At 47.2% G+C, this 24,909-nt stretch overlaps 1 protein-coding gene and 1 non-coding gene across 25 annotated transcripts in view; both read right to left on the reverse strand.

Moving 5' to 3' along the window:
* The window catches only part of LOC146763161 (ubiquitin-associated protein 2-like), a 229,312-nt gene that overhangs the window by 126,371 nt on the left and 78,032 nt on the right, over positions 1–24,909 (reverse strand). For all 24 annotated transcript variants that reach the window (XM_085571445.1, XM_085571455.1, XM_085571456.1 and 21 more), the window contains 3 exons: positions 24,278–24,482; positions 2,555–2,823; positions 1,291–1,463 (listed from right to left, as the gene is read on the reverse strand). In XM_085571445.1, the coding sequence (XP_085427571.1) occupies positions 1,291–1,463; positions 2,555–2,823; positions 24,278–24,482 (647 nt within the window). The remainder of the gene's footprint in view (positions 1–1,290; positions 1,464–2,554; positions 2,824–24,277; positions 24,483–24,909) is intronic.
* Positions 1,772–1,854, reverse strand: LOC146763162 (small nucleolar RNA SNORD121A). The gene has a single exon (XR_014952689.1). It is a non-coding gene; the product is annotated as a small nucleolar RNA SNORD121A (small nucleolar RNA).

Genomic DNA, 24,909 nt, shown 5'->3' on the forward strand with positions numbered 1-24,909 from the left:
AAATATGCAGGATTGTTTTACTTTCTAAACAGCTTGCCTTTTTTTTTTTTTTTACAGAACTAGAAATTAATGTGAAAGTTCATTTTTAATAATATTTCTAATTTAACTTTGTGAATCTTCTTACTGAAGTCAATTTTTGAATGAATAAAGAAGAAAAAAAGGGTTTCTAGTATGTTGGCATTTATCACCATTTATCATTGGCCATTTTAGCATTTCAGTAAGAGGTTCTGCATAATGAAAGACCAGCTATTTTTCTCATCCCATAGAAGCATCAGATCTGTAATCTGGTGCCAATCTAATACACATATATGGCACAAAGGTCATCTCTCCTGGACCAAAAAGCAGAAAAAAAATTGTGTTGTGAGGAACAAACCCTCAAACAAATTTGAAAATCAGGAAAATTAAACAAAAAATAGCAATTTTATAAAGGGTAGCTTAATTATAAGGTTATATACATTCATGTCATCTCCAGCTTCATACTGACCCATCCAGGGAGGTTTTGATTGTAATTAGAAAATAAATGTCTTCTTTAAGATGTCATCCACAGAAAAGACTTCACAGAATCAATTAGGTTGAAAAAGACCTCTGAGATCATTGAGTCCAACCTATAACCAAATACCACCTTGTCAACCAGACCTTGGCACTAAGTGCCACATCCAGTCTTTCCTTAAACACCTGCAGAGACAGTGACTCTACCACCATCCAGGGCAGCCCATTCCAATGTCTAATCACTCTTTCTGGGAAGAAATTCCTCCTAATGTCCAACCTGAACCTCCCCTGTCGCAGCTTGTCCTGTCCCTTGTTCCCTGGGAAGAGAGCCCAACCCCCACGTGGCTCCACCCTCCTGTCAGGGAGTTGTATGTAGAGAGTGAGAAGGTCCCCCCTGATTCTGCTTTTCTCCAGGCTAAACATCCCCAGCTCCCTCAGCTGCTCCTCATAGGACATGTACTCCAAACCCTTCACCAGTTTTGTTGCCCTTCTCTGGACTCACTCTAGCACCTCAATGTCCTTCCTGAATTGAGGGGCCCAGAACTGGACACAAGACTCAAGGTGTGACCTCACCAGTGCCAAGTACAGGGGAAGAATAATTTCCCTGGCCCTGCTGGCCACACTATTGCTGATACAGGCCAGGATGCCACTGACTTTCTTGGCCACCTGGGCACACGTTCACCTTACATGTCACCATATTTCTCCCTCTCATTACATGGCAATTGTGCCTTGACATTTTTGGCACAAACTTGACCCCTTAAAGAAGACATGGAAGAATGCAGGAGGGGAACTCACACATACATGACAGATTTTGAGAACAAGCTATTGTTGGTTGCCTGGCTGGTATTCTCACTGCTTGAAGTTGATCCAAATTCTGTGAGCATAGGCTCTGATCCAAATTCCAAAGCTCCAAACTGAACATTTAATCCTGTCACATCTGCTGATCCAGGCATCTCCACTGCAGAGGCAGGAATCTTAAAGGAGGAAAAAACCCAACATAATTCCTTTGCATGCACTATCTGTATTAAAGATATAAGTAACTGACAGTCTTGTCCCTTAACTACAGGCTTCTTCAGTTACTGGCTCAGCCTTTGCTGCCAACTAGATCTGTGACAACCCCTCACTTTACATAAATTAACTACATTATTGGAACCTGAAATTAATTAATTGATTCTGTGCCCTGATCTGGAGCTGAAAGGGTAAGCCATACTATTCTACAATATCAAAGTGTCATCTGTGATCATCCCCATCAGCCAATATTCATCTTATGGCTACTAAGCCAATCCAAAAATCACATATTAACAGTCATTTTCCACACAGAACAATTAGATATGTGCTTGGAAAAGACATCACTGTATTTTGAACCTAAAACCTATTCAGCTTTGAATTTCCTGCTTTATAAACAAGAAACAGACCATGGTCTTAGCTCTCCTTCTTCCTAGAAACTTATATATAGAATCATTAAGGTTGAAAAAGACCATTAAGATCAAGTCCTACCATTAATCTAAGTCCACAATGAAACCATGTCTCTAAGCACCACATCTACACGTTTTTAAATACCTCCAAAGATGGTGACTCCACCACCTTCCTGGGCAGCCTGTTCCAATGCTTGATAACCCTTTCCGTAAAGAAATTTTTCCTAATATCCTATCTAAACCTCCCTGGGTGCAATTTGCGGCCATTTCCTCTTGTCTTGTTAATTGTTACCTGGAAGAAGAGACAGACCCCCACCTGGCTCCATCCTCCTGTCAGTTGTAGAGAGGGAGAAGGTCCCCCTGAGCCTTCTTTTCTCCAGGCTAAGCCTCCCCAGCTCCCTCAGCTGCTCCTCACAAGACTTGTGCTCCAGCCCCTCCACCAGCTTCATTACCCTTCTCTGGACTTGCTTCAGAACCTCAATATCCTTCCTGAATTGAGGGGCCCAGAACTAGACACAGGACTCGAGGTGTGGCCTCACCAGTGCAAAGTACAGAGGGAAAATCGCTTCCCTGATCCTGCTGGCCATACTATTGCTGATACAAGCTTTTGTATGCTTATATGTTTACTATGGACAAACTCAATTACTCACCTTGGATGCTGGAGTTATCCTCCGTTTTGGTGGTTTTATCTGCTTCTGCTGGGTTTGGTGGGCAGTCACTTCCAGGTTATCCATAGATATAGTAGGGAGCTGTAACATTTTGTTAACAGCGGTAGAGGTGTCTACTGGTAATGGCTTGTGGAATTTTACCTGGGAGAAGGACTGCAGCCCTGGAGGAGGAACAGGGGCTGTCTGTGTTTGTTGTTGTCGCTGGGTCAGATGAATTAGAACTGGGGATGGTTGAGGATGCGATTTCAAGTCTGGTCAGTGTTGGGAAAAAGAAACATCAAAATTAAAGTATTGAACTCTGCTCTTCATGCTTCTACCCTTTATGAAGCAATCTGGGTGACCTGACACACTGGACAGCTATTATTTTATAGAGCATGCAAGTCTTTTTCAGACATCACACAAGTTTCATACTGAACATTACAACTGTAATATTAAAGCTAACATTTGATATTCACTACTTTAAATAAACAGCTGTAGGTAAGCATTATTTAGAATCATTGAAATGTTTAGGTTGGAAAAGACCTCTAAGATCGAGTCCTACCACTAACCCAGCACTGCCAAATCACCACATCTACACAGCTTTTAAAATACCCCCAGGGATGGTGACTCCACCACTTCCCTGGACAGCTTGATAATACTGTCCATGAAGTAATTTTCCCTAATATCCAATCTAAACTTTTCCTGGCACAACTTAAAGTTGTTTCTTCTTGTCTTGCCATATGTTACCTGGGAGAAGAAACTGATCCACACATTGCTACAACCTCCTTTCAGTTAGCTGTTGAGAGCAATAAGGTCCCCCCTGAGCCTCCTTTTCTCCAGGTTAAACATCTCCAGCTCCCTCAGCTGCTCCTCATGGGACTTCTTCATTGTACTTCTCTGGACACACTCCACCACCTCAATATCTTTCTTGTAGTGAGAGGCCAAAAATTCAACACAGGATTCGAGCTGTGGCCTCACCAGTGCCCAGTACAGGGGAATGATCACTGCCCTGGTCCTGCTGGCCACACTATTCCTGATACAGGCCAGAATGCTATTTGCCTTCTTGGCCACCTGGGCACACACTAGTACATGTTCAGCTGGCTGTTGACCAGCATCCCCAGGTCCTTTACTGCTGGGCCACTTTCCAGCCACTCTGCCTCAGCCTGTAGCACTGCAGGGGGTTGGTGCAGATACACAATTTGTGGTAATTGGGAATGGGGATGCTGCCGAGCCTCATCCCTAATGGGCTACAACTGTGAAAAGCAGGTGAACAGTATTGAAAGCAATGAGACATGGAGTGCCGAGTTGTCCTGACCAATCACGAAAGGGAACAGAAAGCACACAGGTACAATGCATGAACAATGAGGGGTATAAAAGGTTGGGCTAAAGAACAAGAAGGGCAGATGCTTGCAGCCTTTTGAAGTGATGTGATGTTATTCTGTATGGGGATGCTTAAAGCTTTCTGATATTGTATGGTGATACTTTGTGTATTGTAGCCATCTCAACCGCGGGACATGCTGTGGCATATGCTGCAACAGGTTGGTGCGACCCAAGTGCAGGACCCGGCACTTGGCTTTGCTGAATCAAATACCATTGGCCTCAGCCCATTAATTCAGCCTGTCCAGAGCCCTCTGCAGAACCTTCCTACCCTCGAGCAGATCAACACTCCCACCCAACTTAGTGTTCTCTGCAAATTTATAGACCTAGCCAACAGTATACCCATTCAAGCCATGAGCAGCCAGTTTCTCTAGGAGAATGTTGTGGGTGACAGTGTCAAAGGTTTTACTAAACTCCAGGCAGACAATATCCACAGCCTTTGCCTCATCCACTAGGCAGGTTGCCCTGTCATAGAAGAAGATCAAGTTGGTCAAGCAGGACCTGCCTTTCCTAAACTTATGCTGGCTGAGTCTCATCCCCTGGCTGTTCTGTAGGTGCCATGTGATGACAATCAAGATTATCTCATCAATTACCTTCCCTGGCAACGAGATCAGGCTAACAGGCCTGTAGTTCCCCAGATCCTACTTCTGACCCTTCTTGTGGCTGGACATCACATTTGCTAAACTCCAGTCTTCTGGGACCTCCTTGGTTAGCCAGGACTGGTGATAAATTATTGAAAGTGGCTTGGTGAGCACTTCTGTCAGCTCCCTCAGTACCCTTGGGTGGAGCCCATCCAGCCCCAAGGACTTGTGTGTGTCTAAGTGATGTAACAAGTTATTCACCATTTCCCCTTGGATTGTGGGGGCTTCATTCTGCTACCTGTCTCCATCTTCCAGCTCAGAGGGCTGGGCACCCAGAGAACAAACTGGTCTTGTTATAAAAGACTGAAGCAAAGAAGGCATTGAATACCTCAGCCTTTTCCTCATCCTTTGTCACTATGCTTTCCTACACACCCAATTAAGGATATTCTCCTTGTCCTGCCTTTTGCTGCTGATATATTTATAGAAACATTTTTATTGTCTTTTATGGCAGTAGCCAGATTAAGTTCTAGCTGGGCTTTGCCCCTTCTAATTTTTTCCCAACATCCTTGTATGCCTTGCAAGTCACCTGCCCCTTCTTCCAAGGATGACAGACTCTTTTTTCTCCCCAAGTTCCAGCCAAAGGTCTCTGTTCAACCAGGCTGCTCTTCTCCATCAGCTAGTCTTCTGGCACATGAACACTGCCTACACCTTTAGAATTTCCTTCTTGAAGAATGTCCAACCTTCCTGGACTCCTTTGCCCTTCAGGACTGCCTCCCAAGGGACTCCATTAACCAGTCTCCTAAATAGGCCAAAGTCTGCCCTCTGGAAGTCCAACGTAGAAGTTCTGCTGACCCTTATCCTTGCTCCTCCAAGAACCCAAAACTCTATCATTTTGTGATCGCTGTGCCAAAGACAGCCTCTGACCACCACATCACCCACCAGTCCTCTGTTCACAAACAGTAGGTCCAGCAGAGCACCTCCCCTGGTTGGCTCAGAAGCTGTCAGGAAGTTCTCTTCCACACACTCCAGGAACCTCCTAGACTGTTTCCTCTCCACTGTGATATATTTCCAGTACACATCTGGTAAGTTGACATCCTGGACAAGAACAAGGACTAGTGATAATGAGACTTCTCCCAGTTACTTAGAGAATGTCATCTGCCTCTTCATCCTGGTTGGATGGTGTATAACAGACTCACACCTGGATATCTGCCCTGTTGGCCTTCCCTTGGATTCCTCCCTATGAACCCTCAACTTTATCGTTGCCATCATTAAGCTCCAGGCAAGCAAGACACTCTCCATAACATACAGGTTTACCCCACTGCCTCTCCTTCCTTGCCTGTCACTTCTGAAGAGTTTATAGCCATTCACTGCAGCTTTCCAATTGTGTGAATCATACCACCATGTTTCCATTATGGCAGCTATGTCATAATTCTCCTGCTGCACCATGGCTTCCAGCTCCTCCTGTTGTCCATGCTGCGTGTGTTGGTGTAGATGCACTTCATTTGGGCTATTGATCCTGCCGCCTTTTTGGGGGGAGGAGAAGCTCCAATTCCTGTGTGACCATTCTCAGGCACTTCTGGGATTTCTAATAAACCATTAACCCTTGTGTCTTTGCTGCCTCATGGATCTCCATCTGATGTCGTTTGGGTTTTGCCTTTTTTTTCTTTTATAGGTTCTCTGTATTCTTTACACATATATTTGTAGCACTGTAGCCTGTTTTATTAGTGACTAGTTTTCCCAGTAATTTTCCATGGCCTTTCCTTAGGCAGAAAGACAAAACAAATTCCACAGCTCCAAGCCCCGGGAGGTACAAGGCTCCATGCTGTCTTGGTTCTTCCTGGGAACCAAGGCCAAGAACAACTCCTTGAGATACATTCTCACAGACAAAGTACAATTAGTGCTGATGGGGGGGCTCCAGAGAAGGGGCTTGACCGGGGGGGGGAAGGGGGAATTGCATCACCACTGGTACTCCTAATTGGTGCTTTTTATCAATTATGCTAATTTCCTAAAACATATAAAAATGTACTCACCTCTTGTCCTGGCTTGTAAGATAAGCATGTATTCTATTTGCCATCTGTTGGAGGTGGGGCAGGTATCTTCTGTTAAGCTGGGCAGTTTTCTTATCTCTTCTATGAACAATGTCTCCCTCTGGGGAGATATCTGTTAATGGGCCATTGAATGACTCACTGCATGACTGATAAAGTTACATCATCCCATTGTGAGAGGCTCCACCCAGAGGGAGGAGCCAAGCATTCCTACCTGCATAAAAACAGCATTTTTTGGGATATCAGGTCAGCCTCTTCCCATTGTATTCCCAGAGGAGCAGCTTCTCCTCTGCTGGATTCCCAGAGGAGCAGCTTCTTCCCCGCTGGAACCCCAGAGGAAGACCAGGCCCATCTACTCTATCACCAGACCTTCAGAGAAAACTACACCCTTCTACAGGATCACCACTTCAGCAGCATTTCATCTGCCACTCCAGGAGGAACAGCCACCATTTAACTGGACTATTGCCAACACCCTGACTCCTCAGAGTGTCAGGTTTCTGACTCTATCAGTAGTTTTGTTTCTACCAATTTGTCACCCTGATTCTTAAGATTTTCTAAAGCCTTCTGAGTTTACATTCTGTTGGAGAACTTTCCCACACAATTTCTATAAACAACCTATTGTTTTTCATTCCTTTATGGGGGTGGAGAAACTTGATGTACTAGTGGTTTGTCCAATGTCTTTGGAGAGGTGGCCCATTCACTCTCCAATCCAATGTCACCTTTGGGAAAGTATAAAAGTTGGAGTCGGAGAAATAAACCTTCTTTCTTTACCTTGCAAATAGCAGGTGGCTCGCATCATGCTTTCACGTGACCTATAGCAACATCTGGTGACCGCCGAAGTGTATTGCAGCTTAGGCTGGGAACTACGCTGGTGAGCTAGCTCTCTCTCTGTTCAGCGCTTTGCCTGTTGCTATTATTGGTAATGGAGAGCTTTGAGAGCATCAGGGAGGAGTCAGTGGCTTTGGACGTTTGGAGGGAGATACTGAAGCGGAAACGCATTCTTTTTTATTGGGATGATTTTGAGAGGCTGTTTTTATGGGCAAGGGAACAGGGATTCTTTCCCAGTCTTGCTGAAGCTCTTTCCTGGGAGAATTGGTGTCCCGTGAGAGATCGCCTCATGGATGCCCTGCTTGATAATAGTTTTGAAGATGTTGGGCTGCTGATGATGCTGTGGAAGAGATTGGATGCCATTTGGCAGGGCTCTGACATTGGTAGTTCTCAGGATTCTCTGAGAAACCTCTCTATCTCTGATGTTGGGGAGGCCAAGTCTCTGGGGCATGGCCCTGATTCCCCTTGTGCCTGGGAGAGTGAGTCGGATAACGGCTCCTCCTCTGGGGAGCCCCGGGCTCCCAGCTCGCTGGCTCCGAGTGTCCGGTCGGTGGAGCTGGTCCGACCGCCTCGTCCAACCCCGCGCCGCAGGCGTGGTGGGATGTGGGAGAAAGCACTTCCTCTTTGTGCCTTCCCGGCACTCGTGGGTGAACGGGGGACTGTGGACCAGCCCCCGCCTCGGGTTGCATCTGTCTCGGTGAAGGTGAATTGCCCAAACTGTGGTGTCACATTCCCCCTAGAAATGACCCAGGCAGGTTCGCCTGGTTCGGTTTCGGGTTCATTTTCCGAGGACGAGTCAGCTTCAATCCCTGAGCCTGCGCAGCCTGCTGGGCATGCGCAGGCAGTGGGGGCTGCCAAGGACGGGGCATTGGTCTCTGTTCCATCGGGCCCCACCCCAGCAGGCGGGCAACCCATCCCGTCCCGCCTGATGGAGGCGGTACCCGCCGGGCAGCTACACGTCGCGGCTCCGAAGCTCCTAGGGGACGTGCTGGCCTCCGTTGTGTCATCCCGCGGTGACGTGTCTCCGCACGCCACATCTCCCTCTGCGCCCCGCCCTTCCCCCGTCCCAGAGGATGGGAGTGATGCGCTGGGCTTGCGGTCTGTGCCGCCACCTGCACCCGCGGCGGTGTCCTCTGCTGATACTACGGACGGCACTGCCGGGACGCCAGCTGGGTCAGCTCCGTCTTCCCCGCCTTCCGCGGGGGCCGGGATTGCGGCGCCACGGGGCGCTGGGGTTTTCACCTTTAGTGCGACTGCTGATGCAGCTGGCGGGAGACCGGTGACTCCCCATGGCCGCAGATCCTCCCCATCGACTTTGTGGACCCTCCCCGCTTGCCAGGTGACTGTGCGCCCAAGGGACCATGGGCGGTTTTGGCAGGAGGTCCTGGATAAGGCTGAGGAGATGTGTGACCTTGGCCCCTCGTGGAGCCTGCCGGATCACGGGGAAGGCTCCTCTGTCTCTGCTGATGCTGCGGGGGGCATGGTGTCCAGTGATGTTGCACCGCCTCGCAGCCCAGGAGCAGCTGCTGCCCCAGAGACCACGGGACATGATACGGTGGACGATGCAGCCTTACCAGGGGGTCCTCAGGCTTTCCCTGTGCTCAGGGGTGTTACTCATAACACTCATCAGCCTTTTTTGTTTAAGGTGTTGAAGGAAATCTGAGACACTGTTGCACAATATGGTCTTGGGTCTGATGAAGTTATGCACACGATTCAGATATTGGTTACTGACCTGCTGACGCCTACTGATATTCGTTCTGTGGCACAGGCTCTTTTTAACCCTGTGCAATTTGACGTGTTTGAGGACAAGTGGGCTGGTTTAGTTGCCAGTGCAGTGTGGAAGAATGCTACGCGGGGGCAACAGGATCCCAGGCGTGTGGTTAACGCTGACATGTTGATGGGCACAGGAAATTATGTTGATCCTCAGGGGAAGGCTGGATACGATCCTCTCGTGTGTGATCAATGCCGGACGTTAAGCTTGGCAGCTATGATACAGGCCCTAGAAATGGCTGCTCCAATGGAGCCCTTTCTGACTGTTGTTCAAAGGGTTAATGAGCTTTTCATGGACTTTGCATCGAGGTTGACTGCCTCTGTAGAGCGGCAGGTGGTAGAACCTGAGCTGAGGCGAATGGTCCTTGCAAGATTTGCTAGGATCCATTGCAACACAGAATGCAAAAGAGTCATACAGGCTCTTCCTGAAGGGGCTACCATTTAACAGATGGCAGTGGCCTGTGCAGACATAGGCCCTTCGGTTTGGAAGGTGGATGCTTGGGCTACTGCCGCACAGCCAGTCTGGGCAGTGCCACAGGGCTGGAAGCAGCCGCAGGGGGCTGCTCAGACGAGCACTAAATGAGGGAAGAAAACACAGAAGGGAAAATTTCCTTTGTATGTGTGTGGCCGGTGCGGAAGGCGAGGCCATCTAGCAGATGTTTGCAAGGCGACTGTTCATGTTAGTGGCCAGGCAATCCCGGGCTTGGGAAATGGGAAGCGGAGCGCGAAAGGGGGGCGCGCTCAGACACAAGTTCCTCTCCAGACCCCGGAGCCCATGGAGGTCTGCTCAGCCAGCTTGTCGCCAGCACCTGCGGGTCAGCAGGTGTGGATGTCTGCACAGCAGCAACAGTCATTTTAGACTCTTGCAAGGTGCACAAGGTTCCCCTGGATGCCTTTGGTCCCTTGGGTGAGGGCATGAGTGCCTTCCTTAAGGGGAGGTCTAGTGCCACCCTTCAGGGCATCATTGTGCACCTGGGTCTTATAGATGCAGACTTCACAGGGCAGATTTGTGCAATGATCTCCACGCCCACCCCCCTGTTACGATCCTGAAAGGGACATGGCTTGCTCAACATGTGCCTTTTAAGTCTTCTGTTCACAGGACGGCTGACCAATCACGAGGTGATGGCGATTTTGGATCCACTGGACCGCCTCAAGTTCACTGGACCACTGTCCTGACTAAAGACCGTCCCGAGATGCTGTGTACCCTGTCCATCCCTGGTGCGATGCCATCAGAGATCCACCTGCGCGGGCTCCTTGACAGCGGCGCTGATGTCATGGTTCTCTCCCTTGCCACCTGGCCTCCAGATTGGCCCCTGGATCCAGCAGAGACGTCTGTCGCGGGCCTGGGAGGAACAGTGCAATGTTATGTGAGACAGCGGCCCGTGCTGGTCACAAATCCAGAGGGACAGACGGCTTGGATTAGGCCTCATGTTACTTCTTCTCCTGCTAACCTCTGGGGGAGGGATGTTCTGTCTGCGTGGGGGGTGCGCATCGGGACGGGTTTTTGATGGGGGCCACTGCAGCGAAGGGCGAAGAGTGTCCTAGACCTCCTATACGGTGGCTGGTGGATACACCTGTTTGGGAAAACCAGTGGCCCCTCCCTCAAGATAAACTGACCGTCCTTCAAAATTTAGTGCAGGAACAGTTGGACCAGGGTCGTCTGGAGCCTTCCAAAAGCCCCTGGAACACCCCTTTTTTCTGCATCAAAAAGAAGTCTGGGAAATGGAGGTTGTTACAGGACTTCCGGAAGGTCAATGTCGTCATGGAGGGTATGGGAACGTTACAGGCGGGCATGCCATCGCCTACCATGCTTCCTGCAGGCTGGCTGATCTTCATCGTGGATTTGAAGGATTGTTTCTTTACAATTCCTTTGCATCCCGATGACAGACCAAAATTTGCCTTCACGGTGCCGGCAGTTGACAATGATGAGCCCGCACAGCGATATCAATTGAAAGTTCTGCCACAGGGGATGCGCAATTTCCCGGTCATATGCCAATGGCACGTGGCTCATGCCTTGTTTGGAGTTCACAAGAAGTTCCCTGATGCATGTCTGTATCATTATATGGACGACATCTTGGTGGCTGCATCCACTCAGGAGGAGCTGCTGAGGATTCAGCCTCGGTTGCTCGATGCTTTTCATGCTCATGGGCTGCAGGTGGCTCCAGAAAAAGTTCAGCAACAACATCCTTGGAAGTATTTGGGGGTCAAAATTCTGGAACGGACAATCCAACACCAGGAGGTGCAATTTGTGCATTCGGTGAAGACACTGAATGATGTTCAAAAACTGATGGGTGTCATCACCTGGTTACGTCCATACTTGGGACTAACCGACGCACAACTGTCTCCTGTGTATGATCTGTTGAAAGGAGACCCTGATTTAAAATCACCTCGCACATTGACCCCTGAGGCACGTCAGGTGCTGGAGGAGGTTCAGCAGGCTGTTTCTGCCCGTCAAGTTTATCGCATTGATCTTTCTGTTGATGTCACTGTGTTCGTTACCACTCCAGATTCGCATCCCACAGGTATCATTGGTCAATGGAGTGACAAATGGTCTGATCCCTTGCACATTTTGGAATGGGTTTTCCTGCACCATCAGCCGCAGAAGACGGCAACGACATTGGCTGAGTTGGTTGCTCGGTTGATAATCAAATGCCGGCAACGGTGTTTGCAATTGCTGGGTGCGGATCCTGCAAAGATCGTACTCCCAATATCCCGGGAGGACTTTGAATGGAGATTTGCACACTGTGTGTCCATGCAATGTGCTCTGGAAATTTTTTTAGGGCAAATCACTTATCATTTGCCCAGCCACAAGCTACTGCAGGTGGCGAAATCTACGCAGATCTCTTTGCGGCCCAAAAATAGTCAGGAACCCGTGCAAGGACCCACCGTCTTTACCGACGGTTCGGGGAAAACAGGAAAGGCCATTGTTACTTGGAAGGACGGATCTGAGTGGCAGGTTCTGAAAGGTCATCAGGAGGGGTTGGCCCAATTGGTTGAGTTGAGGGCTGCTGTTATGGCATTTGAGAGATTTTCCCAGGAACCTTTCAACTTGGTCACCAAACAATGGGAAGGTCCCTATGACCTTATCACTTCGGGGCACGGGTATGCTTGTGTGTCCACAGATACTGGGGTACACTGGGTACCTTCGAAGTGTGCTCGTCCTGATCTGCAACCACAGAGACAGAACCCGATCAACGGGCATCATAGAAAACATGACCAAACTGAAAGGCATCAAATGGATGGATCATCAAGTGATGACTCAGTTGAAGATGACGGCGGGTGATAACTCTGATGATTCCTCCATGAACGGACACTGAACCTTATTCATTTTTTTTTCTTTTAAACTAAAAAGTATGAGATGTCACCCTGATTCTTAAGATTTTCTAAAGCCTTCTGAGTTTACATTCTGTTGGAGAACTTTCCCACACAATTTCTATAAACAACCTATTGTTTTGCATTCCTTTATGGGGGTGGAGAAACTTGATGTACTAGTGGTTTGTCCAGTGTCTTTGGAGAGGTGGCCCATTCACTCTCCAATCCAATGTCACCTTTGGGAAAGTATAAAAGTTGGAGTCGGAGAAATAAACCTTCTTTTTTTACCTTGCAAATAGCAGGTGGCTCGCATCGTGCTTTCACATGCCCTATAGAGACACTAATTACATTTTTTTAATTTAGGGTTTTTTTCCTAGTAAAGAACTGTTATTCTCATTCCCATATCTTTGCCTGATAGCCTTTTAATTTTGAAATTGTGGTAATTCAGAGGGAGGGGGCTTACCTTTTCCATTTCATGGGAGGCTCTTGTCTTCCTTCATAGACTCCTGTCTTTTCAAACCAAGACACCTCTGCAGGGGGTGGGTTTTTGTGGACATCTTTCCATAACTTCCTCTGAAGGCCTTCAAATAAAAATCCCCTTTTATTTTACCTCGTTTCTAAAATTATCTCGAGTTCCATTTCCAGGTTGGGCAAAAGGCAGCACATCCCCTACCTCCACTGTGGTGGCAGACCTAAGGACCTCACTGGCACAGTATCCCTCAAGCACTGGTGTGCTACCCAAAGGCTTCTCTCTAGTGAACATAGGTTTATCCCCTTTCCCCTTCAAATCTAGTTTAAAGCTCTCTCAACAAGCCCTGCTAACTCCTGTGCAAAGATCCTTTTCCCTTTTTGAGACAGGTGGACCCTGTCTGTTGTCAGCAGGCCTGGTTTGTGTAAACTGCCCCATGATCACAATGAAACAAAATTCTACTGGTGACATCAGGCTCAGAGCCAGGTATTGATCTGCTGGCTCTTCCTATTTCTTCCCTCATAATTTCCTGCAACTGGAAGGACAGAGAACGCTTCTTGTGCTCCTGATCCCTTAACCAGTCACCTCAAGACCCTGAAGTTTCTCTTGATTGCCCTCAGACTTCTTGTTGCAACTTCATCACTGCCTACCTGAAAAATCAATAATCTGAGTGTCGTGTCAGCATAGAAAGCTTTCGCTTCACATCTTTTACCTGGGCCCCAGGGAGGCAGCAAACTTCTTAAAGAAGGGGGTCAGGTCTGCATGTGAAGCCTTCTGATCCCTTCAGAAGGGCCTCTCCCATGACAATGACCTGTCTTTTTTTCTTTATGGAAGCAATTTTGACACAGGGCATAGGCTGACTTGGCAACATGTCCATGCTAGATGAACCACTGTGCTCATTATTGTTCAGCTCCACTTGCAGAGCCTCATACCTATTATGCCAGGGCACCTGGGTAGGTGAGGTAGTCACAGATGAGATGTACCTGCTGCGTTGGGTAGGAACTTGTCACCATTACCCCCTATCCTTTAAGTCACCATGTTAAGCCAAGCAGAAAGAAGATAGGGGATCTTCCCTGTCATGTGTCTTGTCTGACTGGTGACCCTGTCCCAGGAAAGGTAGGATTTGGCTCCAGTAGTCTCTCTCTTGCACTCCCTGAAACTCCTCAACCTACTCACCTCCTCCAGAGTTCTGTCACTAAGCAGAGGAATTCCTCTAGTTGGGCACACCTCCCACAGGCATGTTCACTACTACTGTCCAATACTGGTATAAGAGCAGGGCACACCCTGCAGCCTGACACCTGGGTGGTAGCATGATCCCTCAAGAGCTCTGCTTAGGTAGCTGTTTAAGTCATGGTGTGTGCAGAGCTTAGAGAGGTTGTCTGCAGCTGCCTGCCAAGTGGATACCATTGCTCCCTGATTAAGCTGGGAGGGCCTCCTGGACAACCTGCTGCACCACTACCTGGCTTAAGCGCCACAGGGGGAAGTCACCATTACTCCTGGCCTTGCCCATGCCTCATCAGTCACTCTCATGCAAGCTCCTGACTCCTAATAGGTCTCTGTCTTGGTTTGAAAAGACAGATGTCTGCTAAGGAAGGCAGGAGACTCCCGTGAAATGAAAACTATAAATGCCCTCCCTCCGAATTATTATAATTTTGAAATTAAGGGCCTCTCAGGCAAAGATATGGGAGTAGGAATAACAGTTCTTTATTAGGAAAAAAATAAAAACAATAAAGAAAAATGCAGTAATACTAAACAACACTGACAGAGTCAGAATACGACCTGACACCTTGCTGGTCAGGGTGTTGGTAGCAGTCCGATTAAATGGTGGCTGCAGTCCTCCTGGAGTGACAAATGTAGTTCTGTTGAAGCAGTGATCCTGTAGAAGGGTGTAGTTTTCCTCTGAAGGTCCAATGCTGGTGCAGATGGGCCTGGTCTTCCTCTGGGAATCCAGTGGAGAAGAAAGCTGCTCCTCTGGGAATCCAGTGGGAAAAGGCTGCTTCGTGTTGTTCTAATTCTCAGATTATATCCAGGTAGGAATGCTTGGCTCCTCCTCCTGGGTGGAGCCTCTCACAAAGGGATGATGTAATTTTAGCAGTCATGCAGTGACACTCAATGGCCCATTAACAGAAGATATCTCACCAGAGGGAGAATTGGTCATGGAAGAGATAAAGAAAACTGCCCCACTTGGCTTTAACAGGTGGCCCAATTAACAGAAGATAACTGCCCCACCTCTAACAGATGGCAATAGACCTTCCATACAGTTCTCACTTAAGACTAGGTTTCTGTCATGGTTTGACACTGGCACAATGCTAGCGCCCCCATGAAAATGCAGCCTCTGAATTGAAGGCTGTGAAATGCAATCAGGAACAGAGCAAAGCAGACCTAAGCTTAATAACAGAGGAAATAACATTATTAAACTACTACTACTATACTACTATAAAAGAAAAAGAAAGAAAAACACACACTAAATCCAAAATGAAAACCTTCCAAAACACTCCTCCCCCCCCCCGTCCCCCAATTCCAACAAACCACAGTGAGACACAACTTGGACCCCCAATCAGGTTCTCACCCTTCAGATAATCAATACTCAGTCTATCAAGGTAGAGAGGAGTCTCTCTTGTGCCACAGACCCCCCAAGAATACACAACTGCCACCTCTTGTGTTTCCATGTCACACATGGCACCACCCGGAGAAGAATTTGCCATGGTGACAACTCTCCTTTCCATGCACAGTGCTCTCAGCACCAATGCATGGATGGACAGACTGCTCTTAGGATTTTTCTTTTCAAGGATGCTTTGCCAAGAGGGAAAAAACAACAGTTGTTTTTCATTTTTTGGGACCACAGTCCCCCCCATTTCCCCCTGGGGCCAAAAGTCTAAGAACAGAGATCTTCTCTTCTTCATCTCTGAAGACAGGGGACACCACCACAAACCTCCCCAACTTTTCTCTGTTCGCTCCACTTTTGTGTTTCTTCAGCTTCTGAAGCAGGTCTCTTGGCTCACTGGCATCCTCCTAAAATACAGTCTCTTTTGGAGGAGAAAATTAGTTCAGTCTATGGCTAACAAGAGAAAGTCTAGCCAAAAAGCCACTCCATAATCTCCTCCCACCTATAATTCCTCCTTCTAACATCTCAGGGTCCAGGCTCTCTCTCTTCCTTTTCTTCCTCTCTTTCAAACTGAGGAGGAGTAATATTTTCACAAAGCTTTCATTTCTCAAGGAAGGGTTAAAAGTCCCGACTCCCTGGAAGGCTCTCGGCCTGGATCTCCAGCTCCCATGGCTGGGCACGTTCCTTCACACCCCTCACCCCACCCCGCTCTTCTCCTTCCCCGCAGTGTACTGCTGACAAACTGTCGCTGTCTCTTTAGAGAGAGAGAGAGAGACTCGGGGGGGGAACGGAGACATCCTCCACCCTTCCACCTGTAGGGGGCCAGCCCGATTCCAGTCCCTCCACCCTTCGGCCTTACCTCAATCAGGCCGCAGGCATTCCCCTCCCCCACCCAGCCACCTGGCTGGGAAGGGGAAAGTCTGCACTGCACTCTGACCAGAACTAAAGAGAGAGAGTTTCCCTGGGAGTTCTGGCTTTTAACCCCACTGTGTTCTCAGAGGCGTGTCATGCCTTTACTGGTCAGCCCAAGTGACAATATCCAACCTCAATTACTGACTGGCTTGACCCTCTTCCTTCTGAGAAAATCTCCTTCTGTGTCAAACCACGACAGTTTCCCTGTGGCACACAAGAGCTTTCTCCATCTTTATGCATTACCCACAGAGTGTAACCATGTCCTCGAGCAAAAACAATCCCATGGACGGGTTTGCCTTTGCCTGAGGTGGGATTAAACCAAACAGTCTTTCCTAAAATACCTTTCATGTGTACAACAAGGACTTTATCTCCATCCACTGTATGTAAGGGTTCTGACTAGGCAGGACCAACTCAATTGATTGACCCTCGAGTGTTGGCCATCCAGGTGGCTTTTGCGACATTAATTTCCCAATTTCTAAAGGTTCCCCTGCCAAGTGCCTTCAGGGTAGTCTTAAGTAGACAGCTGCACCGTTCAACATTCCTGGCAGCTGGTGCCTGACAAGGGATAGGATATATCCATTCAATACCATGTTCTCTGGCCCAGGTGTTTTTAAAGCTGTTCTTGAAATGGGTCCCACTGTCTGACTCAATTCTCTCAGTGGTGCCATGTCTCCACAGGACTTGCTTTTCCAGGCCCGAGATGGTGGTTCCGGGCAGTAGCATGAGGCACAGGAACAGGATAGGTCTCCAACCATCCTGTGGTGGCTTCCACCATTGTGAGCACATAGCACTTGCCTTGGCGGGTTTGGGGAAGGGTAATGTAGTCAATCTGCCAGGCCTCCCCATACTTATATTTGGACCACCGCCCACCATACCATAGGGGCTTCACCTGTTTGGCTTGTTTGATCTCAGTACATATCTCACAGAGATGGGTAGCCTGAGAAATACTGTCCATGGTTAGATCCACACCTCCATCTCATCCCCACTTAGAGGTGGCATCTATGCCCTGATGACCTGAGGCATCATGAGCCCATCGACCTAGGAACAACTCTCCCTTGTGTTGCCAATCTAAATCTATCTGTGATGCATCTATCTTTGCAGCCTGATCTACCTGCTCATTTTATTGGTGCTCCTGCTTAGCCCAACTGTCAGAAACATGGGCATCTACATGATGTGCTTTCACAGATAGCTTTTCTACCTGAGTGGCAATGTCTTTCAACTCATCAGCAGCCCAGATTGGCTTTCCTCTACGCTGCCAGTTGGGCTTTTTCCACCTTTCCAGCCAGCCCTACAGAGCATTGGCTACCATCCATGAATCAGTGTAGAAGTAGAGCTTTGGCTACTTCTTTCTGTCTGCAATGTCTAGTGCCAGCTGAACGGCCTTGAGTTAAGCAAGTTGACTTGATCTACCTTCTCATTCCGTAGTTTTTGCGATTTGTCATGTGGGGCTCCATACAGCTGCTTTCCACTTTCTTTTCATCTCTATGATGTGACAGGAACCGTCAGTGAATATATCATATCGTGTTTCTTCTGCTGGTAGTTGGTTGTATGGTGGAGGTTCTTCAGCCCGTATTTCCTGTTCCTGCTCCTCTTCATCAGTGAGACCAAAGTTTTCACCTTCCGGCCAGTATGTAATTATTTCCAAAATCCCAGGGCAATTCGGGATTCCAATACAGGCACACTGTGTGATAAGGGCAATCCATTTGCTCCATGTGGCATTGGTGGTGTGGTGGGTAGTGGGAACCTTTCCTTTAAACATCTACCCCAGTACTGGTAGTTGGGGTGCCAGGAGGAGTTGTACATCTGTGCCAATGACCTCCGAGGCAGCTTGAACTCCTTCATAGGTGGCCAAGATTTCCTTCTCTGTGGGACTGGAGTTTGCTTCAGATCCTCTGCAACTTCAGCTCCAGAATCCTAGTGGTCAGCCTCGAGTCTCCCCAGGTACTTTTTGCCAAAGGCTCTAGGACAAACCATTGTTCCCAGCTGCAGAGTAGAGCACATTCTTGACCTCTGGTCCCGTTCTGACTGGGCCAAGGGCTACCACATCAGCAATCTCCTGCTTGATCTGGACGAAGGCTTGTTGCTGTTCAGGGCCCCACTGTAAACTGTTCTTCTTGCACGTAACCAGGTAGAGAGGGCTCACAATCTGGCTGTATTAGGGAATGTGCATTCTCCAAAAACCTATGGTGCCTAAGAAAACTTGAGTATCCTTCTTGCTGGTCAGTGGAGACATCACAGTGATCTTATTGATGACCTCAGTGGGAATCTGACGCCATCCATCTTGCCACTTCACTCCCAGGAAATGGATCTCTCAGGCAGGTCCCTTGATTTTGCTCTTCTTGATGGTGAAACTGGCTTTCAGGGGAATCTGGATTATTTTTTCTCTTTTCTCAAACACTTCTGCTGCCATATTCCCCCACACAATGATACCATCGATGAATTGCAGGTGTTCTGGAGCCTCACCCTTTTCTAGTGCAGTCTGGATCAGTCCATGGCAGATGGTAGGACTGTGCTTCCACCCCTGAGGCAGTCGGTTCCAGGTGTACTGCACACTCCTCCAGGTGAAAGCAAACTGAGGCCTGCATTCTGCTGCCAGAGGAATGGAGAAAAATGCATTGGCAATATCAATAGTGGCATACCACTTTGCTGCCTTGGACTCTAGCTCGTACTGGAGTTCCAGCATGTCCGGCATGGCAGCGCTCAGCGGTGTTGTCACTTCATTCTAGCCACGATAGTCCACAGTCAATCTCCATTCTCCTTCAGATTTACGCACAGGCCAGATGGGGCTGTTGAAGGGTGAGTGGGCCTTACTGACCACGCCTTGTCTCTCCAGCTCACAGATTAATTTGTGAATGCGGATCACGGCATCCCCATTCATCCGATACTGCTGGCAGTGCACTGTCGAGATGGACATTTGTACTCGTTCTTCTTCTACCCTCGGGAGTCCTACTGCAGATGGGTTTTCTCATAGTCCAGGCTAGGTGTTCAACTGCTTAATGTCCTCTGCCTCTAGAGCAGCTATTCCAAAAGCCAACCTGAGTCCCTTTGGGTCTTTGTAATAGTCGTTCCAGAGGAAGTCTATGCCTAGAATGCATGGGCCTCTGGGCCAGTCACAATAGGATGTTTCTGCCACTCCTTCCCAGTCAGGCTCACCTCAGCTTCCAACAGGGTCAGTTGCTGCAATCCCCCTGTCAATGGAAACAGGTTCTGCTCCCACATGTCCTGATGGAATTAGGGTACACTGACCACCAGTATCAACTAACGCTTCATATTTTTGTGGCAGGGCCCCTCTAGCGCTGGTTATCATACCTTTCCTGGGCATACATACTAAAGGTTCCTTCAAGGGGATCCAACAGATCATCCTCCCTTCTGTAATACCTGGCAGCTCGGTTGTGAGAGGATGAGGCTACCTTCACTTTAGTGGAACTCCCTCGGTTAGTGTTTCCCTCCTTGAGTTCATGCACCCATGCTGCCAAAGGAGAAGTGGGTTTCCCATCCCACCTTCCCATGTCTTCCCCATGGTCGTGCAAAAAGAACTGCAGGTCAGGTCATGTGGTGTACCCTCTGTCTCTTGCTGGGAGACATTGGGCTCTGACTTTGGGGCCTGTGACTCACACTGGTGCCATATGGTAACTGTTCCTCCTCACCTCCTCCCTCATCTCCTCTTGGAGGATCATAATTACAGCAGAGACATGAGCCTGTATGGGGCCATTGATCATACTCTCATAAATTCTAAGCTTGTGTGTGACAGAACCCACTGTCTCTCGGTTGGTATCAGCATCAATTGTTGCCATGAAGGTGGTGTATTGAGATGGCCCTAGATTTGCCAGACTCCACAACATTTGCCCTGTGCACCTGACCTTGTCAGGGTCATTATCATGCTGTCCATCCCTCCCAAAGAGTACTTCAAATACTGCCAATTATCTCAAATGTTGTATCCCTTCCTCAAGGGTCTTCCAGAGCATTCTATGGTGGTGCTCCTGCATTCTCTCCCTGTGGACAAACCTCTCTCTGACACTCATTAAAAGCCGCTCCCACAGGGAAAGGGGCCCTGGTTCCCTTACAAATACCTGATTGATACCTGAGTCATGGGTCAAGGGTCCCAAATTCCTTGCCTCACCACCATCTGGTTGCACACCTATATCCATAAGGTCTCAGACCCAAAGTAACCAGATTGAATAAGCCTCATGCCCCTGTCATACAATGTCTTTGTGCAGATTACAGAGACTCATATGTCAGGGACTCGGTGATGATCTCAACCGTTGGCTTCCCTGCAGGTTGTGAGGGTCCTCTTTTCTTATCCTTATGATCTGGGTGCTCTGATTTCATTGTAGACTTCCTCGTTTTCACAGGGGCGACTGCTGCTGGCTGTGACTGACCTTGCGGTTCAGCTGGAACCTGGATGGTTGTCATGTCTGTGGGTTCTACTGGTGCACTATTAGACCCTCCCTCTTCGAGGCAGGGGGCGGGTTTCTCACCATCTGGGGAAATGTACTCCTTCAGCATCTGGCTCATTTCGCATATCTCTTTCACCAGAACCCCCACCCAATCTGGGTGGTTGATTTCTCAGGTGGGCTGTGGAGCAACATCCCTAGTCCCCATGGTAGTGTCAGGGTTTGTAGCAGCATTCTTATTCTCTGGGGTAGGTATCAGAGTGGTTATCCAAGTCAATGTTCCCTTATCTCTTAATGATAAATATAACAGGCTTAACAAGCATATCAGCAACATCAACCACTGTATGATATCATTAGTATTTAGAGAGGATTTGAACCCTTCAAAAACTGGTGGGATAGACCCAAAGAGCTGGTTGAAGGGTTGGGAGAAAATTTCCCCCAGTGTCATCTCCTCACAGTAGGTACCATTCTTAAAGTAATGCCAAAAACATAGTTAGTGTGTGATAGCTCTGAATCCATGTGCCTGCCTCTCAGAGTAAGTTAAAAATCCATTAATTCCTCACCTTATTAACCCATAAAACAAACTAGATATCAGCCACAGTAGGCTTAGTTATAGGACCCATGTTTAGATAAGGGTCTGCAAATGGGAGAAATATAGCCACAACCACATGCCACCCGAACCAGGGTAAGCTAGACCACATGCTGACACCTAACAAGGTTTTTACATCCAGCACACAAAAATTAGGTTACTCAAGAACTGCTATTCCTTTTTTCACTCTTTTTCTCTCGATGCCCTTGTGTCTCACATTGGGCGCCAAAATCTGTCTTGGTTTGAAAAGACAAGTGTCTGCTAAGGAAGGCAGGAGACTCCTGTGAAATGAAAACTATAAATGCCCTCCCTCCGAATTATTATAATTTTGAAATTAAGGGCCTCTCAGGCAAAGATATGGGAGTAGGAATAACAGTTCTTTATTAGGAAAAAATAAAAACAATAAAGAAAAATGCAGTAATACTAAACAACACTGACAGAGTCAGAATACGACCTGACACCTTGCTGGTCAGGGTGTTGGTAGCAGTCCGATTAAATGGTGGCTGCAGTCCTCCTGGAGTGACAAATGTAGTTCTGCTGAAGCAGTGATCCTGTAGAAGGGTGTAGTTTTCCTCTGAAGGTCCAATGCTGGTGCAGATGGGCCTGATCTTCCTCTGGGAATCCAGTGGAGAAGAAAGCTGCTCCTCTGGGAATCCAGTGGGAAAAGGCTGCTTCGTGTTGTTCTAATTCTCAGATTATATCCAGGTAGGAATGCTTGGCTCCTCCTCCTGGGTGGAGCCTCTCACAAAGGGATGATGTAATTTTAGCAGTCATGCAGTGACACTCAATGGCCCATTAACAGAAGATATCTCACCAGAGGGAGAATTGGTCATGGAAGAGATAAAGAAAACTGCCCCACTTGGCTTTAACAGGTGGCCCAATTAACAGAAGATAACTGCCCCACCTCTAACAGATGGCAATAGAATACATACCCCCAGCCACATCTTGCAACCTAAGACAGTCTCAATGCTCTCCTGGGGTTTCTAGATACCGTCACCAACCACTTCCCATAGATTCCCTGCTGTGCTGCAAAATGCACCTGCACCTGAGCTGCTTGCCTTGTCTTTCTTAAAAAGTATGAAAGCAAACCTATTCGTACAGTGGCGTAACATTATCATACATTAGGCCCCAAAAAGTGGTTTTGATTATTTTAGTCAAATACTGCAATTTTTATGGCAGTTAATTGTGACAATAAAATGTGATTACTTCCAAGGTGGTCTAGAATTGCAACTTAGTGGTATTATGAGTTAGGATTCCCCTGCCCCTACAAAAGAAAATATTTTCAACAGAAATAGGAAGTCATCTACCATCTCAATATGGCTGAAAGTCAAGAGACACTGGATGCTGACAGGTTTTTTCCCAAGACTTCCCCTTTCATATTTTCAGACACTGAAAGCATCTCAGAGCACTGGTCAACAACCATAAGAGATACATGCATTTGTAGTGTGAAGGTTTTTTTTATCCAGTTGAAGTGTATTAGAAAGCAACTTAAAATGTACATAAACATTTTTTTCAGAATTTCTGCATGTCAAAGATTATAACTGCTACCAAATGGGCTGCTTATCTATCTGGAAACCTACACTCACACAGCAGAGAGATACAAGAGCTATCTCTCTTCATAGTGAGAATATTGCTAGGAACTACACTGTAAAACCAAGTTTGTGTCATTTTCATGGGTTTCTACTAATTTTACTCAATTAAATGAAAAATCCATACAGTTATGAATATAAAAAACTGGGTAACCTGCATCATTTTCAGCACACATAAACTTCACACTGGGAAGGAATGCTGAGATGTGATGCACATTATGAAGAAATTATGTAGTACTCATTCAAAATTCATGCAATGATGAGAAGAGAAAAAACTGGGGAAAAATACAAAATATGGAACAACGTAGAAGCAGCATAGGCACACTGAAAATAGGTATTTTCCAGGATTTGTTGAGAAACAAAGTGTACTGGTTTTGGCTGAGGTAATTTTCTTCTCAGTGGCTGCTATGGGGCTATGCTTTGGATTTATGCTGAACACAGGGTTGATAATATAGAGGTGTTTTTGTTATTGCTGAGCTTACACGGAGTCAAGGCATTTTCTGCTCCTTGTATGGCCACACTGCGGAGGAGGCTAGAGGTGTGTGGGAGGTTGGGAGGAGACAGTTGGGACAGGTGACCCAAACTGACCCAAGGGATATTCCAGACCATGAGACATCATGCTCAGTATATAAGATGGGGGAAGAAGGAGAAGGAGGAGGACATTTGGAGTGATGGCATTTGTCTTCACAAGTCACCATTACACATGATGGAGCCCTGATTTCCTGCTGATGGCTGAACAGCTGCCTGCCCATGGGAAGGGGTGAACAAATTCCTTAGTTTGCTTTGCTTGAGTGTGTGGCTTTTGCTTTCCTTATTAAACTGTCTTTATCGCAACCCACGAGTTTTCTTACTTTTACCCTTCCAATTGTCTCCCCAGTCCCACTGGTGGGAAAGGGAGTGAGCAGCTGCACAGGGCTTTGTTGCTGGCTGGGGTTAAACCACGACACAAAAGTCACAACAAAATTCCACTTAAATATTCAAGCATATTAAATCAAAGATGTCATTACATGAAAGCTCAACAACCTCTAAAGATTCAATGGCATTTATAGATAGATTTAAGACTCTCAAAACCTAGTTTGTGATATACTTATAACGTCTATTACCAGCAACTAAGTGTAATACAGTTCTGTAACCAATTATATTATTAGGATTATGTTTTTTTACAAAAGCTTTTCATTTAAGGCCATTTTAAACTGCTACTGGCATTAAGAGATCTTATAGGCTAACAGAGAGAAAGCTATATCAAAGCACTTACCAAAGTGACTAAGGACTGACGCCTGGGTAATGGGAAGTTTTTGATCCCAGGATGATGTGGTAGTGGTAGTAGAGCTATTATTGTTTTGTTGAGAGGTAAACTGACCCAAACCTGGAGATTTCAATTGGTCCAAGATTTGGAATCCAGTAGAGTTTGTCAGTTTAGGAGACCCATGTTCTCGAAAGCCAAGACAAAGAACTGCAGACTATCAAGAGACCAAAAAAAAAAAAAAAAAAAAAACCACCAAAAAAAGGGTGTTACCAGATTTCTGAGAGAGACAGGACATGATTTATATTTAGAGTGAAGGGTTGAGCTACCCTCAGACTACGCCTCTGATAAGTGGCCTTGGTGGAGCCTTGGAAGCCTTTGACGCAGTAAGAAAATAGTTGTGCATATAGAAATTACTTTAAGGTAATCACGGTGTTAATAGGTTTTCTGGGTGTGAATTAGTGTAGAGCTATAGTGCAGAACTCTAGCCACTTTAAGGCAAACAATGTTTGCTGACCAATGATAGTGTGATTACAATTTGTAAACTATACTGAAGTGTTTATAAACTGCCATCTTAGAGACAATAAATGGAGAACGTAGCTTTAACCATATTGGCTCGACCTGCGTTTGTCCAGTCCAGTTTC

This window comes from Lonchura striata, chromosome W (genome assembly GCF_050655825.1).
Source record: "Lonchura striata isolate lonStrDom1 chromosome W, ASM5065582v1, whole genome shotgun sequence".
NCBI classification, from domain to species: domain Eukaryota; kingdom Metazoa; phylum Chordata; class Aves; order Passeriformes; family Estrildidae; genus Lonchura; species Lonchura striata.